Source organism: Antechinus flavipes, chromosome 2 (genome assembly GCF_016432865.1).
Source record: "Antechinus flavipes isolate AdamAnt ecotype Samford, QLD, Australia chromosome 2, AdamAnt_v2, whole genome shotgun sequence".
NCBI lineage: Eukaryota > Metazoa > Chordata > Mammalia > Dasyuromorphia > Dasyuridae > Antechinus > Antechinus flavipes.
This window is the reverse complement of record NC_067399.1, coordinates 51712707-51733215: the sequence shown is the minus strand read 5'-3', so window position 1 is coordinate 51733215 and position 20509 is coordinate 51712707. Positions and strand designations below refer to the sequence as shown.

Genomic DNA, 20509 nt, shown 5'->3' with positions numbered 1-20509 from the left:
GTACCCATGCGTTCTGTCCGTCTGCCTCTCCCTCTCTCCGTCTGTCCCTGTCTCTCTCACCTTTTACAGGAAGCCTTTTTTAGTCTCGCTTCTTCCTCTTCCATTTCCTTTTTATCTTGTATATAAAAGTTGTTTGTACATAGTTATTTGCTCCATGAGATGATAGTCCGCTCCTAAAGGGCAGAAGCTGTCTCCTGCCTTTCTTTGTTTTCCCAGGGCTTAGCACAATGCCTGGCACATGGTTAACCCTTCCTAAATGCTTATTGAGTGATTGCCTGGGCTCCCACTGGGCAGATGAAGTCCAGTGTGAAGGGGGAGGGAGAGTCTCCTTGGCCACTGTCCCCTTGGGGGGAGCAAGACCCTAAGGAAAAGGAGACTCCCCTTCCCTGAAGCAGCAGCCTCTAAGCCCCTGGCCAGGGAAAGGGGGTTGGGGAGGAAGGTAGTGTAGACCAGGCTTTGGAATATCCCCAAACCAAAGCAAGCCCACCCCGGACCTCACACCGCCATCTTAGCCAAAGAGGGATGACCGAGGACATATTCATGATGCTAGAATTAGATAATAGCTAGCATGCCATAAATCACCTACTATGTGCTGAGCTTGTTACAAAAAAGATCTCGTTTGATCCTCACAACTCCCCTGGGAGGTAGATGCTGTTATTATTCCCATTTTACATATGAGGAAACTGAGGCAGTCATATTGAGTGACTCACCACCTCATAAATATAGCCTCATAAAAGTCTTCTTGCCTCCAACCCAGGACTCTGTGCAGCGAAAGGTCTCAAGTCAGAAGACTTTTTGTTCATATATTAGCCCTGCAGCCCTGCAGGAGGTTGCCTTCTCTCTCTGGGATTTATTTAGGATTTAGGATTTGTTATAGACCTTTTTCATGTCCTGGATCCCTTTGGTAATCTGGAGACATCTATAGACCCCTTCTGAAAAGGATTATTTGGTTGCCCACATTCGTAATCGAAGGAAAAGCTAAATTTTAGTCGGACATTAGTAAAAAGTTTGTTCCCACTCAAGTTCACAGACCACGCCCACCCCACCCCCTGCCAGAGTCTCTCCTCAGAGACCCCAGGTTCAGAACCTCGGGTCTGGGTGATAGAAGTGACCCGGAGCCCGCCCAGCCGTCCCCTCCGGGGCTCACCACAGAGTCGGTCCCGAAAGGCCCTCCCTCCAGCCCTCGCCACCCCCCAGCCCCGGCCTGCCAAACTGCGCTCAGAGCGGGTTAAAGGGCCCAGACGAGCCGTCCCATTTCTTCCCGTGGCTGCTGTGTCCCTGGCTCCATCCCGGGCGTGCTGGTGCCGTCCCTGACCCGGTGCCATCCCTGACCCGGTGCCTCTGTCTCCCGTTTCTGCCCTCACAGAGCCCGCCCCTGACCCTGCTGGTGGGAGAGGAGCACCGCTGGCTGACGAAGCTCCCCCGGGCCTCCAGCGAGCCAGATGCCAACGCGGTGATCTTCAGGAAGGGTGGGTATCGTGTGCGGCCCTGGGCCGGAGGGGCCCGGCTGCTCGGGGGGAGGGGGGCTGCCCCTTCTTTGGGTCCCTGCTGCTGACCTTTGTCCCAGGGCCACCTGGTCTTCAGCCAGCCGTGGGCTCGTGGGCTTGGAGACGGGAGGGAGGGGCCCCAGAGGGCTTTTGGTGCCCTTCTTTTACTTTAGAGACGAACAAACTTTGTCAAGGTCACCCAGTAAGAAGCAGGTCCCAAGGCAGGCCCCCGACTGCCAATTCAGAACTTTTCCCACGTCCCTCACGGGCGGGTCCCTGTTTACAACAACAATCATCCTGATGGTAACAGTCGCCCGTGGAGAGACGGCGGGAAACGGGGGGCCTGGGACCAGCCTCGGCGGGATACCCGTGGGGTACGCCGGGGGGGTGACCCCGGGGAGGGCGGGTTGGCTCGGAGAACAGGGGGCTGTCCTGGGGAAGCAGCTCACGGGAGCGCGTGCGGGGCCTGCAGTCGGGAAGAACCGAATTCCAATCCGGCCTCAGATCCGGACCCACTGGGGGACCTGGGCAGGTCCCGGACCCCTCTCTGTGAAGGTTGCAGCCCCCCAGAGAAGGAAATGACAAGCCCCGCCACCGTTTGTGCCAGGGACTCTGGGGGGGGCACGGGGAGTTGTACACAACTGCGCAACCGAACAGCGACACCATGTTGTTGTGCTGTTCTTATTTACATCGTTAAAGATTTCAGTTACACTTTAACCTAGTTCGGTTCTGTTTGGGAGTTTTGTGGGCAAATCTGACACATCTGCCAAAATCTAGACCAGTCTCTAGGACCAAAGAAGTTTCCAGTCTATGTTAGTAGTGTCTTCATCTGGGAATTCCCTAAATCTGTGGAGTCATGGATTCATGCCCTGAGCCAGTGGGTGGGTGGGCGGATACATAGAGACTTGGATGGATGGACGGAGAGAATGACAGACAGACAGGCAGGCAGACAGACGGACGGACGGGTGGATGGATGGATAGACATAGATACATCGAGACTTGGCTGGCTGGATACATAAATACGTGGGGAGAGACAGGCAGGCAGTCAGACGGACGGACAGATGGATAAATGATTCATTATTTCCCTTTTTCACTGCACGGCAAATTCCCTTAACTGACTTCCTCCATGGGCCCAGGTTAGTACCTGTTGTGTAACTTAAAGCTTGAGAGCGTACCTGGTACCGTGCAGAGGGTAAGTGCCTGTCCCGAGGGAACGGCCTGCCCGACCCTGAGAGCAGCTCTCTAGCCGTAACCGTGATGCTTCTCCTGTCTGCAGATGCACGTGTCCACCTTGCAGCCGCCCATTACATCGCCCCTTCCCCCCATTGGCTCGTGTGGATCCCTGTGCTGGGCCGGAGGCAGGCGGTGGAGAATCTGGGGCATTAGTGATCACTTAGGTGGTGCTGGGGACGCCATGACCTTCCCTGGGCCTCCGTTCCTCCCCTGCAAAATAAGGCCGTTGGCTCAAGGGGTCCCTTCAGCCCTTTGCATCTTACAGAGGAGGAGACGGGTCTCGGGCAGGAGAGGGGTTTCCCCCGGGGACACGGCCACCAGCCGCCGGCGCGCTCCGTCCCAGGCCTGTCTGCTGCCTCCCAGGCCAGAGCTGTCAGCCAGGCCGAGGTGCCTTCCTTTATCACGGCCATCATCGGCCCCATCCAAACCCACTTACTAACAGCCCCTCCGGCCGCAGCGCTCTGCCAGGCACTGCCCTGAGTGAGTTAAACAGACACGGTCCTTGCCCTCTGGGGGTTTACGATCTTAGACAGACACTGTCGCAGACAGATATAAATGACTTCAGACAACTGAGCAAACACTGAGCAAAGAGACAAATTAAATACTTAAAAAAATTAACGACGTATCCAGGGGACTATGCAAGCGGAAGGCGAGCACGTGGTCTGAGTAGGATGTGGATGAAGGGAGAGCCGTGTTTGGAAAGGGTGGGGCAAAGGGGAAATTGGCTCCTTCACCAATCACCGGGGAAGGCCTCCTAGAAGTGCGATTTCAACAACAGCTTAAAACTCATGAGGGTGTGGGCTGTGTGTGTGTGTGTGTGAGAGAGAGAGAGAGAGAGAGACAGACAGACAGAGACAGAGACAGACAGAGACAGAGATGGAGAGAGAGACAGAGACAGAGACAGACAGACAGAGACAGAGACAGAGAGAGACAGAGACAGAGAGACAGAGAGAGACAGAGACAGACAGACAGAGAGAGAGAGAGAGAGAGAGAGAGAATATGCCATCATTAGGGTAGCAGCTCCATTAAAATTCAGGAACCAAGGAGAAGGATGGGATGCCATGCCCAGAGTGGTCTGGTTGGGGTCTATTTAAATACACAATCCCTTCCTTCCCCTTAAAGCCAGGGAAATTGAGCTCGCTGCATCCCGTGCTTGTTGAACAGGAGTACTGGATGCCTCCCGCTGCTCCCCAAATCTCTGCCTTTCAGTAACTTGAGTCTCTCTTTCTCTTCCCCCTCAATATGCGGGGTGCCCTGGCTGTGTATCCTAACAACTTAATCCATCTGCCCTGCAGCTGCACCTTCTTAGATGTGCTATCTCCCACAGTTAAAATGTGAGCTGCCTGTGAGAGCCCTTCTCTGGGCTTAGCCTAGTGCCTGCCCAAAAGTAAACACTTTAAGAAATGCTTTTTCCATTCATTCATTCATTCCTCCACCTCTTTTCTCTCTTCCCCTTTTACTCTTTCCCTCCTTTTTTCCCTCCTATTTCTATTTGCCTTCCTCCATCATTGTCCCTGTCTACCTGGCTCTCTCTTCCCTTTTCTCCATCCATCTCCTTCCCGCCATCTTGCTGGTCTGGCTGTCTCCATTTGCCTTGCATCGCGCATACAATCATACACTCACACATGCAGGGACTGTTGGATGGAAGGGAGGAATTCTGAAGTCAGAAAGGCATAGGAAGTGGGGGAGAGGCAGCCCCCCCCCCAAAGCCATAGGACTGAGGGAGGGCAGCGATAGGGAGAGGCTCAAGGAACATGTCTCTGAGGTAGGCGGAAAAGTAAGAGGGGGATGAGAAAAAGTGGGGAGAGAGCTTTCCCTCTCCCTAAGCTCTGCCCCCCCCCGAGTGACCCACGACCCTCCCAACAGGATGGAGAGGAGCAGAGGAGGGAGGGACAGGGACTCTCATCATCTGTGCCTCACCCTTCATTTCCTGCTAACAGGCAGCCAAGCCACTCTGCAGTAGGACATGATTTGGTTACTGTAGGAAGTTCTCTCTCTGTGGGTTCATGGGATTTCCCCTAAAGCTCCGAACATTTCTGTGGTGCTTTCCTTTCTTTGGAGTGCTTCCCAATGAAAATAAACACCTCCAGTCCAACTTAATCCTTTGGGTCTCCTTCCCTCCACCCACCAGATAGCTGCGGAAACTAGGGTCCAGGCAGAAGTAATTAATAATGAAATCATAAAGTCCATAGATTATTATTATTTTTTGGTGTGTGAGGAGAGAGGTCATCGAGAATAAGGGACTTGCCCTGGATCACACAGCTAGTAAGTATCTGAACTCGCTCCTGGCACTGTCCATTTTACCACCTCACTTCTCCAAGACCATAAATTTAGACCTTTTAAAGGACCTTCAATGTTTCGTCCAATTCAGTTCCTTTCATTTTATGGTCGAAGAAACTTAGACCCACCGGCTTCAGCGATTGGCTAAGGGCAGGAGCAGAAATGAGCTGGCAGGGACCCCGGAGCTCATCTTGCCAGTGGGTCAGATGCATCTGGAAAGGTCCCTGCGGACTGCGAGCTGACTTAGAAAACCACACGGGACCACGATCTGTGTCGCATTGTGCTATTTCTTTTGTTAAACATCTCCCAGCTACATTTTAATCTGGTTCAGCAGTTTTGTGGCCCATCCGCTGTCCCCCAGCTGTGAATTTACCTCTGACAGTGCAACCTCTTCCTTTTGCAGAGGGGGAAACTGTGACTTACCCAATGTCATACAGAGCATAGAGCGTGTTTGGAGGGAGAGCTAGGGACAGCCAGAGGGATCGGGAAGGGCTGTTCGAGGCCTGGCTGAGTGAGAATGCTGCCTAGGAAACTGAGGAGGGATGGATGCGGGAGCTGGCAAGAAATCAGTCAGGATAAACCCAGGAAGGCGTGTTTGGCGGCTGCTCATGTGGGATGCTTTGAAGGACATCCTGTGTCCTAAGCTCCCTCCCAGCTCTGACATCCTGTGTTCTAAGCTCCCTCCCAGCTCTGACATCCTGTGTTCTAAGCTCCCTCCCAGCTCTGACATCCTGTGTTCTAAGCTCCCTCCCAGCTCTGACATCCTGTGTTCTAAGCTCCCTCCCAGCTCTGACATCCTGTGTTCTAAGCTCCCTCCCAGCTCTGACATCCTGTGTTCTAAGCTCCCTCCCAGCTCTGACATCCTGTGTTCTAAGCTCCCTTTTCAACTCAAGGATTCAAGCTCAGGATCCTAGGGTTGTAGCTGGTTTCCTATCCAAAGGGCTCATCTTCAGACCCTAAAATCCTGAGCCCTTTAGGAAGGACGGGAACGCCCGGGAGGACAGGCCTCCTCTGCCTTCTCCCCTCATCCTGAAACGTTGCGGCTTTTCCCTCCTCGTTGGGCTGTTAGGGCCGGGAGCGGAGGGAGGGGGGGATAAGCAGGAGGCAGTGCTGGGTTTTCCCCAGACCTTCACTGGCCTCCTGCCCGCCCCTACCCCGGAGTCAGCGGTCGGTAGGATTCCAAGCGTCAGGGTTCTAGAGCCGGGGAAGCCCCCCCCCCCCCCGCCCCCGCAGACTGGCCCCTGGGAAGGGAAACAGAACAAGCAGGCCCGCGGCCCTGGAACTGAGGGCTTGGGCAAGGGCGCCACCTCCGGGCAGCCCGGCGAATCCCGGCTCCTGGAACAAAGTCCTCCTGGAGGTGGGGCCTCCTCACCTGGGCCGCCGTTTCCTGCTCCATCCCCTGACCCGGCCCAGGAGGGCCTGGCGTCCAGGGGCGAGAGTGGAGGGAAGGGGGGAGGGCGGCGGCAGGCAGCGTCCCGGCCACCCGGGACCTCGGGGAGACGCTGGGCCCCCTCCCTGCCCCCGGGCCGGCCTACGTGGTGGGGCAGAGCCTGGGACGGCCCGGGCCCAGCTGCCCCTCGACGTCCCTGCCCACGCTGACTGTGCCTCTTCCCGCCAGGCGAGGCCATTTGGTGCAAGACGACCAAGCCCGTGCCCGAGGGCGGACTGATGACCGCGGTCCTCATGGCGGAGCCCCGGGGCATCGCCAGCAACCCCGTGAAGGCCGAGCCCGGGGACCCCGAGTACCCGGCCACCCTGCCCTCCGACATCCAGCTCCTGCCTCAGCAGGCGGGGATGGCGGCCATCCTGGCCACCGCCGTCGTCAACAGTGAGTACCCGCCCCCCCCCCCCCCCACTCCCCCGGCCAAGCCCCCCCCTCGCTCCCCCGGCCAAGCCCCCCCCCCCCCCCCACTCCCCCGGCCAAGCCCCCCCCTCGCTCCCCCGGCCAAGCCCCCCCCCCCCTGCTGGCCACCCCCCCCTCCTCCCCCTAGCGGCCGGGCCGGCCGGGAAGCAGCTGGCGCAGGTGCAGGGGGGCAGTTTTCCAGTGTGTGATTAGTCCTGGCAGAGACGGTGCGGGCGGGGGGACAGAGAGGGGCCTTCGCCGCCGCAGCAGGAACGAGGCGCTGGGGGGATGGAGCTGCGGGTCTAACGCTCAGGGGCTGTGTGGCCCTGGTCAGGCAGCCCAACCTCTCTGTGCCTTCCCGATCGGGAAATGTCACGTCTGCCTTAAAAGGTTGTTGGGACAACGTCTCCTTAAAACGGTCTAAAAGCTGAGGCAGAGCCAGAGCCGGGAGGGACTTACTTTGTGGTTTTCTGATCCCATTGATGGTGGTGGTGGGAGGGACCTGGGTTCAAGTGCTGCCTCAGACTTTTTTCTTCACCTAGAATTATATGATCCTCAGCAAGGCACTTAACTTCTTCACGAGCCTCAGTTTTCTCATCTGTAAAAGGGAAGAGCTGAGGAAGAAAGGGGGAGATTCAGCTTCTGGGACTCCTTCCAGCTCTGACTCCCTTTTCTCTTTTTATATTAGGGATTTCTTCTTCTTCTTTTTTTAATTAAAGCTTTTTTATTTTCAAAATATATACATAGATGATTTCCAAAATTCACGCCCACAAAACTCCGTGTTCCAAATTTTCCCCTCCTTCCCCCCCCTTCCCCTAGATGGCAAGTGATCCAATATACGTTAAACATGCACAATTCCTCCACAAATATCTTGCTGTACAAGAAAGGTCAGATCAAAAAAGAAAGAAAATGAATGAGAAAACAAAATGCAAACCAACAACAACAAAAAGCGTGAGAATGCCATGTTGTGGTCCACACTCAGTCCCCACAGTCCTTTCTCTGGGTGCAGACGGCTCTCTCCATCACAACATATATGGGATTATTTATCTCACATCTGGCCCTTGGTAGAAAAAGCTTCCTGGGAAATTGAAACCTAAAGAGTAATGGAAGGGAGGAAGGATAAGAGGGAAGGAGGGAGGAAGGAAAGAAGGGAGGAAGAAGGAGGGAGGGAGGAAAGGAGGGAAGGAAGGAAGGAAGGAAGGAAGGAAGGAAGGAAGGAAGGAAGGAAGGAAGGAAGGGAGGGAGGGAGGGAGGGAGGGAGGGAGGAAGGGAGGGAGGAAGGAAGGAAGGAAGAGAAAGAAAAGAAAGACAGAGATGGATAGGGAAGGAGGAGGAAAGAAAGAAAAAAAAAAGAAAAGAAAGAAGAGGAGGGAAGCTATTATTGAGGGGACAGGGAGGCAGAAATCTGAAGGCAAGGTTTAAACCTGAAAGCTGAGCACTTGACTAGAAGAAGGCCAAGAGTCACTTCAGAGCACGGGAACTAAAAACCAGTCCCTGAGAGTTCGCCCATTTCCTGTACTACCAAAGGCATAAAAGGAGATGATGAAATCCGGCTCTCATAAAAAGCTCAGGAGTGAAAAGGCGGAGGCTTCTAATTCTTGGGGTCCCCTCCTGTTAGCACAGAGTGTTACAGTGGGAGGGGGACCTTGGAAATCCCCTCGCCATCTCCCCACCCCAGCCCCCCAGCTTTGTGCAGGGGAGTAGCCAGACCCGGGGGAAGCAGCTTGTCCAAGGTCACCCAGATGGGAAGGAGAGCCGCTGGAACCCGGTGTCCTTCTCCCGAATCACTGCCGCAGAGCAGCAGAGGGCGCCTGGACATTCCCCACATGGGCTCCGTCGGCTCTAGGATCCTCAGGAGCTAGAATTCCAGCAGAGACGGAGCCGAGGAAAGAGGCCGCTCAGGTCCTTTGTCACGGGTCCCCTCTCACGGTGCACCCTGTCTACCAGCCTGGCCTTCCTCGCACCTCCCTCAACCTCCTACCGTCTGAATCGAGCACCAGTTAACTAAGTAGCATGAATAAGTGCCTGCTGTGTGCCAGGCGCTGCCCCATGGCGGTCTCTGTCTGAGGGGAGCGGGGGCTCCAGGGGAGGCCGTTGTCGGACCACCCGAGTTCCTCCCGGCGCCCTGTTTGCTCCCACTCTCAGGCTGTTCCCTTTTCGCTCAGTTGTGCTGGATCGCATCCCCTTTGTCTCTGCATCCCTGGCACTCGGCACAGAGTAGGTGCTGCGGGCATGTTTCCCGGCTGACTGGCTAGTTCGCTTGGGGAACGTGGGCCCAACGCAAGACCGCTCACCTGCGGCCCTGGGGTCCCAGCCTGGGTTGTAGATGGCCTTGAGGGCCCGCTCCCTAACCCTGCTGCTTCTCTGAGACCTCACCCACGCCCCCCAAAAGTCACACCAAGGCAGAACACGAAGGGCCGTGAAAGGGGCGAGATAGGATTCCAGGGAGGGCGGTCCCGTCACAGTGGGCTTCTGGGAGTTGGCGACCTAGAACTGGCCCCGAAGGGTGAATAGAATCTTAAAATGGGGTGGGGGGCTCCTAAATCTGCCTCCCCATTTTGAGGGCACCAACACGTCCCAGGCCCCTCTTTCCTTCTCCTAGCCTTCCTCGCCTGGATCATTGTAACCCCCTGCTGGCTCCTGTTCTCCCTCTTTCTCCCCCACGCTGCCCTTCTCTCAGCTGGCAGGAATAGTCATGGCCCCGGTCTGCGGGCTCGCCCTCCTGCCCAGAGAGCCCTGGTGCTTTGCCCGTTGCCTGTGTGATGGGTTTCCCTGCCCTTGACGGGCCCCTGAAGGCCTCCACAACCAGCCCCCTGCCTTATTTTGGTCTGGACCAGACCAGACTCCTGAGCCGTTCTCTGACCTCCCGTCAGGCCTCTGCACAAGCTGTCCCCCAGCTTCCCCTCCTCATTTGCTTCCTCCAGCCCTCCTTGGGCCCCTCTTCCCACATTCTCTCCCTGCACTGTGCCAAGCGTTGCCCCGGCCTGTGTTCCGGCTCCTCTCCCAATCCCCGGGGCAGACCGCGCACTTGGGAGCCCCTTAGTAATGGGGTTTCGAGCAGACTTTCCTGCCCTGAGTCTCGCGGCCTCCGCCCGAAGGCCTCCCGCAGCCGCCCGGCTCTGCGTCCTGGGGGCGGGGGGAGGGGGCGCGCAGAGAGTTCCTGGTACCATTAGTCATGCCGGCTTCTGGGGCTGAGAACAGTTGGCAGGGGCGGGCAAGGGGGGGGTAGGTACATAGGAGAGTTTATCAGGGCGGGGGGAGGGGCTGGCAGTTATTTGAGGGGCCGTAGGGAGGGAAGGAGTTGGAGCTCAGAGATATTGAAAGATAAGTCATTGCTAACTGTGAGACTGAGGTCAGAGCATTTTATGAATAAAAGCTAGAAGTCCTTCTCCAGGCCCCCCCCGGGGTGTCCAGGTGCCCACATGGAAGCTGGTACCTCCCCCAGCTGCCGGAGGGTGAGTGGGAAAGCGCCCAAGGCCGGAGAGGGAAGGAGCCCGAGTCCGGGCAGTGAACCCAACTCTCAGAAACCGTGGCCCACTTAGGTCTCGAGAAGCAGTGTTCTGAGGGGCCCCTTAGCTTCCCTAGACCACCCCCCAAGAAGTCTGGGACCCCACGGAGATCAAGGAGCCCCGAGGCAGACTGGGATCATTGTGAGAGAGGGACCAGGGCCTTGCAGGCCTTTTGCTTTTTTTTCTTGGCCAGGCAGTTTGGCCGGGCCCCTTTCTCGGCCTCTTTTCTTTCTTGGCCTTTTTAAGTGACTTGCCCTAATAAGTGTCAAGTGTTGAGGTAGGATTTGACTTCGGGTCCTCCTGACTCCAGGCCAGTGCTCTGTCCCCAGTCACTTGTTTATGTTGCTTCTCGGGCTTCTGAGTCACACTGGAAGTTACTCAGGCCCTCAGGTTTGCTAAGCGCTCCACAGTGACTATCTCATGAGCCTCTCAGCAGTCCTGGGAGGTGGGCGCTCTCATTGTCCCCATTTTCCAGGTGAGGAAGCTGAGGTAGACAGAGGTTCGCCGCCTTGCCCAGGGTCACAGGGAAATAAATATGCGGTGAAGGAGTTGGATTCCTTCCTTCCTGATGCTCCGCCACCTTCCTGTCTCAAGAGAAGGCGGGGAGATGGGGGGGATTTCTGCCAGTCCTCCTTCGTTGCCAGCCTAAGGGGCGGGGGGTGGGGTCCAGGGAAGCACAGTCCCCGAAGGCCTCATCCCTGCTTGTGTCGTCCCTCCTCCCCAGAGGACATCTTCCCCTGCAAAGACTGTGGCATCTGGTACCGGAGCGAGCGGAACCTGCAGGCTCACCTCATGTACTACTGCGCCAGCCGCCAGAGCTCGGGGTCCCCCCTGGTGGAGGAGAAGCCCAAGGAGACGTACCCCAATGAGCGGGTCTGTCCCTTCCCCCAGTGTAAGAAGAGCTGCCCCAGCGCCAGCTCCCTGGAGATCCACATGCGGAGCCACAGCGGTAAGGGGCCTGCCCCGCTCCGGGGGTGTCGGGGGGCAGGCCTGAGCCGGGCCCGGCCCCCCTCACGCCGCTCTGCCCTCTCCTCCAGGGGAAAGGCCCTTCGTCTGCCTGATCTGCCTGTCGGCCTTCACCACCAAAGCCAACTGTGAGCGGCACCTGAAGGTCCACACAGACACCCTGAGCGGTACGTCGGGGAGGGGCTGGGGGTGAGGGGGATCGCTGCGAACAAGGGGCGGGGGTGGGGAGGAAGCGCCGGGCCGCAGGTCGGGGAATATGGATGGGGGGGGCAGCAGCTGGGGCCGGGAAGGACGGTGGGGTCTCTGGCAGAAGCCAGACCCGAGGGCTCCCTGACCCGCTTAGCTCTGTGGCTTCCAGGGGTCTGCCACAGCTGTGGCTTCGTCTCCACCACGAGGGACATCCTCTACAGCCATCTGGTGACCAACCACATGATCTGCCAGCCGGGCTCCAAAGGGGAAATCTACTCCCCGAGCGCGGGACACCTGGCCACCAAGCCAGGCCCCCCAGGTACGGAGCCGGGCCCCGGGGGAGGGGCCCCACAGCCCTGCCAGCCCCGGGTGGGAAAGGGCAGCTCCTGGCATCAGTGTTCTGAGGAAAAGTGGAGGACAAGTGCGTGCCCATTCTTGGGACTCTAAGGTGAAGGTTGAGGGCAGAGAATCGGTCTTCATACAAAGTAAACACTCAATAACTGCTTTGTGACAATTTTGCAGTCAGTCAGCAAGTCTTTATAAAGCACTTACTCTGTGCCAGGCACTGTGCTAAGTGCTGGGGATATGAAGGCAGAAAAAACATGGTCCTAGGAAGGAGGGAGGGAGGAGAGGAAGGAAGGAAGGAAGGAAGGAAGGAAGGAAGGAAGGAAGGAGGAGGAGAGAGAGAGAGAGAGAAAGAGGGAGGGAGGAGGGAAGAAGGAAGGAAGAAAGAAAAAGAGGGAGGGAGGGAGGGAAGAAGGAAGGAAGAAAGAAAGAAAGGGAGGGAGGGAAAAAGGAAGGAAGGAAGAAAGAAAGAAAGGGAGGGAGGGAAAAAGGAAGGAAGGAAGGAAGGAAGGAAGGAAGGAAGGAAGGAAGGAAGGAAGGAAGAAGGAAGGAAGAAAGAAAGAAAGAGAGAGAGAGAGAGAGAGAGGGAGGGAGGGAGGGAGGGAAAGAAAGGAAGGAAGGAAGGAGAGGGAAGGAGGGAGGGAGGGAGGGAGGAAGGGGTAAATCAAGGAAAGAGGGAGGGAAGAGCATATAATGTGTACCACAAAGTGTTTGGAGGGGAATGAGTTCTCAGAGAACGCGAGAGATGGGAAGGGTCCGTGTTGGGAAGAGCCTCCCAGGCCAAGCTCGGGCTTCATACTTGACCCAGAGGAGCAGGGAGCCCCTGCAGCTCCCTGAGCCCGTCATTCCTGTGCTTAGAACACTCGGCTTGGCTGCCTGCTGGAGGATGGCGGAGGGGGGGTCCTGGTACCGGCGGGGCCTCTGGGGACGGGTCCCCACCTCAGAGCCAGCCCGGGGGCCGCCGGGGCCAGCCTTCGTGCCCTTTGCCCAGTCCCCCTCCGTGGGCGGGGTCTCCGGTGCAGGAAGCGCGCCCTGACGCCCTCGTCCCTCTTCTGCTTTCCACCAGGTTTGGTTCAGGCGGGCGCCTCCCCCGGCCTCAAGTGTGGCCTCTGTGGGCTCCTCGCCGACAGCCTGGCGGGCCTCCAGCAGCACATGGCCCTGCACGGCCCCCTGCCCGCCCCAGACCAGGCGGCCCCGGGCCCCGACTCGCCCCCCGCTCCCGACGCTCCGGCCAAGAGGGCCCCGGCCGAGGCAGAGAACGGGGAGGCGCAGGCCACCCCCCCGGAGAGCTGCTCCTCCTCTTCCTCGTCCTCCGGCGAGGGGCCGGCGCCGCCGCTCCTGAAGATCAAAGAGGAGACCGGGGAGGGCCAGGGGCCGGAGCCCGAGGGGGCCAAGGGCCAGGGCCGGGCCGAGCCGGGCGGCAGCCCCAGGTCGGAGCCCGAGTCCTCCTCGCGGGCCTCCTCCCCCCAGAGCCTGGCGTCCGTGAAGGTCAAGTCCGAGCTGGCCAGCCCCACGCCGGGCTCCAGCCCGGGGCCCAGCGAGGCGGGCGGCGGCCCCTCCGGGGGCACCATCTTCCTGCCCCAGTACGTGTTCGGGCCCGAGCCCTCCGCCGTCCCCCAGGCCTCGGAGATCCTGGCCAAGATGTCCGAGCTGGTGCACAGCCGGCTCAAGCAGGGCCACGGAGGCGTGGCCCCCGCCCTGTACCCGGGGACCCCCGCGCCCAAGGGCGCCACCTGCTTCGAGTGCGAGATCACCTTCAACAACATCAACAACTACTACGTCCACAAGCGTCTCTACTGCTCCAGCCGCCACGTGGCCGAGGACAGCCCCCCCGGGGCGCGCAAGCCCAAGGTGGCCGCCCCCCCCAAGGGCCCCCTGGGCGCCGTGGTCGCCCCCGCCAGGGCCATCCTGTCCCCGCAGCCCCCCGAGGGCCCCCCCGCGCCCGCCGAGGGCGAAGCGGAGGGCGAGCACCCGTGCCCGGCGGCGGAGGCCAGGGCCGAGGAGGCGGGCGGGGGGAAGGAGGCCTCCCCGGAGGCGGACGGGCCGGGCCGGGGCAGCGAGGACAGCCAGAGCCCCAGGAGCTCGCTGGACGACGCCGACGAGGACCCCCTGAAGACCGTGTGTGAGGCCTGCAACATCCGCTTCAGCCGCCACGAGACCTACACGGTGCACAAGCGCTACTACTGCGCCTCCCGCCACGACCCCCCGCTGCGGCGGCCCGGGGGCCCCAACAAGGTGGCCTTCCTGCCCCAGCCGGTGCGCACCCGCAAGCGGCGCAAGCTGTACGAGATCCACGCCGCCGCCGGCAACGCCGGCCTGCTGTCGGCCGCTCACCCGCCGCCGCCGCCGCCCCTGGGGGAGCTCCCCGCCTCCCCCCAGCTGGGGGACGCCCTGGGCCCCCGGCCCGACGGGCCCCCCGCCCTCCTGCTGCCCGTGGGCAAGGCCGCCGCCTCCGCGCCCTCCCCCAGCTCCAGCCCGGACACCGACGGCCCCATCGACCTGAGCAAGAAGCCGCGGCTGCAGCGGGCCGAGGGGGGTCCCACGGCCCCACCGCCGCCGCCGCCGCCCCCTCTGCTCCCCCTGACTGACTACCACGAGTGCACGGCCTGCTGCGTCAGCTTCCACAGCCTCGAGGCCTACCTGGCCCACAAGAAGTACTACTGCCCGGCCGCCCCCCTGCAGCAGAGCGCCCTGGAGCAGCTGCACAAGATTCAGGGCCTGGCCAAGCCCCGCCTGGGCGCCGAGGGACCCCGGGGAGCGCCTGGGGAGGAGCCGGAGGGGGGCGCGCGGCTCAAGGCGGAGAAGGGGGCGGGCCCGGGACCGGCCAAGACCTCGGGCCTGCCGGCGGCCTACGCCGGGGACGCCCTGCACCGTTACCCGGGCCCCAAGGCCCTGCACCTCCCCGGGGGGAAGCCCCCCGCCCCGGTGGTGTGCCCCTACTGCCCCCTCAACGGGGCCATCAAAGGCGACCTGATCGAGCACTTCCGCCACGCCCACGGCCTGCTGGTGGCCAAGCCGGTGGCAGGACACATTCTGGCCGAGGCCCCTGCCCCCCACACCCGGACGCCGGCCGTGGCCGGCTGCGGGGCCGAGAACAGCCTCCCGGCGCCCCTCTCGCTGCCCCCCGGGACAGCCTCCTCCACCTCCTCCGCCTCCTCCTCCTCCTCCTCCTCCTCTTCCTCCTCTTCTTCCTCAGCTTCCTCTTCCTCCTCCTCCCCACAGCCAGGCCCCAGGCTTCCTCGGGACAGCTTCAACGGCCACGAGCTCAAGGAGCCCCCGGCCCCAGCCAACGGCAGCCCCCTGCCCACCGGCTCTCCCCGGCCCGGCCTGCCCCTGTCCCCGGCCACGGCCCCGGCCCTCACCCTCTCGCCAGTGCCTGAAGCTCTGCTCCAGCCTCCCACCCCGCCCATGTACACAGACAAGGGGGTCCAGACCCCCAGCAAAGTTGCCCCCGCCACCGTCCCCAACGGCAACCAGAGATACTGTCGTCTGTGCAACATCAAGTTCAGCAGCCTGTCCACGTTTATCGCACACAAGAAGTATTATTGTTCCTCCCACGCCGCAGAGCATGTAAAATAATCCCTGAGCCCCCCTCGGCCCTCCCTCTCCCCGCCCCCACCTGTCCCACCACACTACAGACTGATTACACGGGACTCGCCCTCAGCCCTGGCCGCTGCCGACCCCCAGGACAGCTCCGCATGTGGCCGGCAGGAGAGGACGCGGCAGCGGCGGGGGCCCGTCCCCCAGAGCACTACGGTGGAGCAGGAGAGCCCCTTCTGCCCCGGGAACCTTCCCGACAAAGCACAAGGCATCGGTCACTCACTCGAGCACCTCCCGGAGCTCAGAGCCCCCTGGACTCCCTTTGCCCCTGAGCCTGAGGGCCCAGTGACCGAAGCGGCGGGTGGGATGGCCAGAGAACTGGCTGGCTATGAAAGAAAGGCAGGGTTGGACGGGGGGGCAGAATGGGACCCCAAACCCTCGGCACTTAATAAAGAATTACAGTTTGATGATGAACGCTTGGTTAAGAGCCTAGTTGTCTGGAAGACGGGGGTATTGTGAGAGGTGGTGGGAAGTGGTGGATGGGAATTAGCAATGGGTGACCCCCCATCACTTGCAGGGCCTCAGGCCCCCAAGATGGGAGATACCGCTAGTTTTGTCTCTAAGAAGAAATTAGACTCCCCATCCCAAGGCCCAAACTTAGAACTGGAAATCTATAGACAAGGAAGTTGGTCATGTTGCAGTTCAGTTATCCAAATGTTTAAAAAGCAAATTCACAGACCCTAAGTTAAGAACACCTAGATGGCTCACCTGTCCACTTCTTTTTCAGATAAAAAACTGGGGCCCTAAGCAGGTATAACTTGCCCAAAGCGGGTGAGGGATGGTCTTGGCCAACCACCTTTTACAGAAAAGGAAACTGAGTCCATCGGGGGTAAAGGGATCAGCTGCTGTTCCCACTAGATGAGCTGGAGATCCAAGGGAAAGCCACCCCCCTTTGCTCTGTCTCTCAGCCAGACCTCCCCTCAGAGCTGAATGCCAGCCCCTTCCTTCATGTTCCTGTCCCTTGGAAGAGCCTGGAGCTCAGCATCTCCCCGACTTCTCAGGAAGGGCAGCCCTGCTTCCTTCCTTTGTATTTAGGGGAGGATGGAAGCTCCAAAGCCCCGGTGGGACTTAGATGTTCCAGGAGAGGCAGAAGTGTTCCTGGGAGCCAATTGCCATCTGATGGAGGAAGGTCCTGAAGGAGTCGTTTAGAACCACAATCTGGGCCGGGTCCTGGCCCAGCATCTTCAGATCCTTTTCATAATGACCCTGGAAACAAATAAAGGTGTGTGTTGCCCAACAATGCCTGGCACACAGTAGGTGCTCAATAAATGCTTACTAAGTGTGCTTCAATAAGACCATTTATTTGGTACAAAACACAGGTTCTTTTTTTTTTTTTCTGGGGTAATTGGGGTTAAGTAACTTGCCCAGCATCCTCAGGATAATACACTATGACCAAGTAGGATTTATAACAGGAATGCAGGGCTGGTTCAAAATGAGGAAAACTATTAGCATAATTGATTATATCAATAACCAAATTAACAAAAGCCATATGATCATCTCAATAGATGCAGAAAAGGCATTTGATAACATCCAACATCCATTCCTAATAAAAACGCCAGAGAGGATAGAAATAAATGGACTTTTAAAATAGGAGCATCTATTTAAAACCATCAATAAGCAGCATATGTAATGGGGATAAACTGGAACCATTCCCAGGGAGATCAGGAGTGAAACAAGGTTGCCCACTATCACCATTACTATTCAGTATTGTATTAGAAATGGTCTAGGAGTTGAAAGTTGGCAATAAGAGTCAACAAAGAGATTAAAGGAATTAGAGTAGGTAAGGAGGAAACCAACTTATCACTCTTTGCAGATGATATGATGGTATACTTAGAGAACCCCAGAGAATCTACTAAAAAGCTATTAGAAGTGACTTGCCCAGGGTCACACAGCTAGGAAGTATTAAATATCTGAGGCCAGATTTGAACTCGGGTCCTCCTGACTTCAGACCTGGTGCTCTATCATTTTGCCTCTTAGCTGCCCCTAAGGCAGGTTCTAAGGCAAGATCTAATCTGCTCCTTGATAATTGTGTGATCTTGGACAAACTTTCTTGTGGGCCTCAGTTTCCATCTCTGAACAATGGTGGGAGACTAGCGGCCGTGATCTCACAAATGTTTGTACCCATGACAACTTCCTAGGCCTAGCTGGCAGTCCTGTCTTGTCCAGGCTGACACAACACTCCCCCCTGTTCCTGGGTCAGGGACCCTTCCCTTTGCTTGACACCTTCCACTCTTCCTGGGCCTGTGGGTGGCAGCTCCCTTCTCTGGTCACTGGGAGGACCTGGAAGAAAAGAAGACCCCACTCCACCCTGAGGCTCCTTCCACCCTTCCCACCCAGGGGACAACAGCCGTAGCGTAGCGCTGCCTCTCATCTTCAACTGTCCTCCTGGGTTCTTCCTTCAAAGAGATATCAAATGGGTATCTAGTAAAGTGCCTAGCATAGTATCTGGCCCAAGGTAGATGAATAATAAATGCTTGTTCTTTTCCTCCCTCTCTCTTTTCTTCACTTCACGAAGAATCTTTTGGATTCTACTTCCATGACATCTCTAACATCCAATGCCTTCTCTCTGCTCACATAGACCCCATCCTAGTCCAGGAATTCTCACTTAAGACTATTACAATAGAAGTAGTACTTTCTTTTTTTTTAAATTAAAGCTTTTTATTTTCAAACCATATAAAAATATGCATGGATAATTTTTCAACATTAGCCCTTGCCAAACCTTGTGTTCCAATTTTCCCTTTCCTTCCCTCACCTCCTCCCCTAGATGGCAAGTAATATGTTAAGTCCAACATATGTAAACATAGTTATATGATTATCTTGCTGTATAAGAAAAATAACATCAAACAGGAAAAAAATGAGAAAGAAAATAAAATGCAAGTAAGCAACAACAAAAAGAGTGGAAAATGCTACACTACGTTGTGGTCCACACTCAGGTCCCACAGTTCTCTCTCTGGGTGCATTTGGCTCTCCATCACAAGATCACTAGAACTGGTCTGGATCACCTCATTTTTGAAGAGTCACGTCCATCAGAATTGAAATAGTACCTTCTCTATAAAAGCTTTGGTTCTTCTCAGTGGTTCAGTGACCCAAAGCAATCCCAATAGACTTTGTACAGAAAATGCCATCTGTATCCAGAAAAAACCTAAGGAGATTGAATATAAATCAACACATGTTATATTCATGTCTGGGTTTTTTTTTTTTTATCTCTCCCATGTTTTTCCCTTTTGCTCCAATTTTTCTCTCCCAACATGATTCATAAAGCAATGTGTATTAAAAAAATAAACTTCCTACAATAAAAAATTCATTTTCCACATCACTACTAAAATCGTCTTCCTAAAGCCAAGGGCTTTTCCTGTCTCTGCTCAAAACTCTTCAGTTATTGTTCCTCCTTCATTCTCAAAGACAGCCAGGACATCGGGGAGGCCATGCCATGAAACTGAATTGGATTTAAGGGAGGTAGGGCTGTGCAAGGTCCCCTGCCTCCCCTTCCCCTCCAGAGCCATCTGGGTCCAGTGGCCAGATTTAGATCAAGATGATGGAGATGACCCTGGATGCAGTGGGAGACCTGGGCCTTTTTAATTCCTCCTAGTATTATTTAAAGCCTTTCACAACTTGGCTTCAGCTTCCCTTTCCAGACCCACTATTCCTTTTATTTATTTATTTATTCCTTTTATTTTCCTTCAGGTACACTGTGTTTCAGTCAAAGTGGCCAATCCACCGTTCCCTCCCTCTCACTTCTTTACCATTGCATAAGCTGTCCCACTTAGAGGCTGCACCTTTTTTGTTCCTCACCTCCCTTGGTTCAGTTCTTGTGCCCTAGGAGGAACTCACTCTGATACCTCCCCAACCCATGGTGGTCAGTGACTTTCTCCCTCTTAAATTTTCTGGCAGGTACTTCACTGTGCAAGTGTCCTATCACCCAGTACCGTGGGTGCCATTTTGGATTTTCTTTATGCTTTTATCTTTGGACCCTTAGATCACATTACAAAGCCCACCTAGCTGGAGATCGGCACTTAACGAAAGCATCTTGGATGGAATTCAATCAAATTGAATGGAAATCCCATCATAACTGTCAACTCCCTATTGGGCCATGTGTTCCAGACCCTCAGGGAGCTGGACAATTGGGAAAGGCTCAAAGGGGAAGTCTGGTAATGTAGACATCCTCTGTCTTCCTGTGAGTCTGGGAACTGGGGCTGCTCAGGGTATTTCAAAATTCCTCCAGGGCAAGCCAGCAACCTTTTCTTATTTACTCCCTTCATTCATTCATTCACTCTTTCAACAATTATTAAGACCCAACTATATATCAGGCATATTGCATTGTAAAATTAGGTTAGGATCATGACCTGATGGAACAAATTTAAATGCCCAAGCTTATAGTATTTCTGGCCTTGAAAGTATAGTTGTGAAATATGTGATTGACTCATTATCATGCCCCAGTTAGAGAGAAAAACCCTTGAGCATTGGGTTGAAGGTTGGGTCACTCCTGCCATGGCGCTTTCCTAAATTCTCATACCACAAAGGGACACAAAGAAATACTCCTGTCAGGGTGTTTATGAAAAATAAGATTAATCAATGCAATTAGTTAATTAAAAATGAGATGAGTTCTATCTTTAACAGAATAAAGAACCATGCTTAGAAAATTGCTTCCAACAAGTAAGGCAGGTGAAGGGGATGAGGACCACCGATTCCTCCACATTCCCCACAAGTATTTGAGTTTGTTGGGGGTTTTACGTATGATTTTAAGAAAAGAAAGGCTTTTTACTCTCGGCTTCCTAGAGGTGGGGGTTTGAGAAGCAGGGATAGCCAACGTCACCGTTGCTACGGCCGCCATACTGCTGCTCCATGTGGCTGGGAGTCGCTCCCTCCCTCCTCTTTATATGTTCTCTCTCTTCCTCTAGTAGATTCTCCCCTTAGTCCCATATCAACCTCAAATCAGACCATATTTCTCTGCCACAAGAAATGAGTGGGGAAATTCCTAAAGCCCGAAGTCCATGAAATCCAAGGCATTTCCTTCCCCTCTCCACATGGAGGTTTGAAGGGGCAACCCGGGGTCTCAG

The 20509-nt window shown here is 56.3% G+C and overlaps 1 protein-coding gene across 1 annotated transcript in view; it reads left to right on the top strand.

The window, feature by feature from the left end:
- Positions 1–15866, top strand: part of ZFPM1 (zinc finger protein, FOG family member 1) — a 183981-nt gene extending 168115 nt beyond the window's left edge. The window contains exons 6-11 of the mRNA XM_051973537.1: positions 1367–1469; positions 6619–6828; positions 11077–11301; positions 11390–11485; positions 11677–11826; positions 12919–15866. Of these exons, the coding sequence (XP_051829497.1) occupies positions 1367–1469; positions 6619–6828; positions 11077–11301; positions 11390–11485; positions 11677–11826; positions 12919–15431 (3297 nt within the window). The 3' untranslated portion in view covers positions 15432–15866. The remainder of the gene's footprint in view (positions 1–1366; positions 1470–6618; positions 6829–11076; positions 11302–11389; positions 11486–11676; positions 11827–12918) is intronic.
- Positions 15867–20509: the final 4643 nt, after the last annotated feature.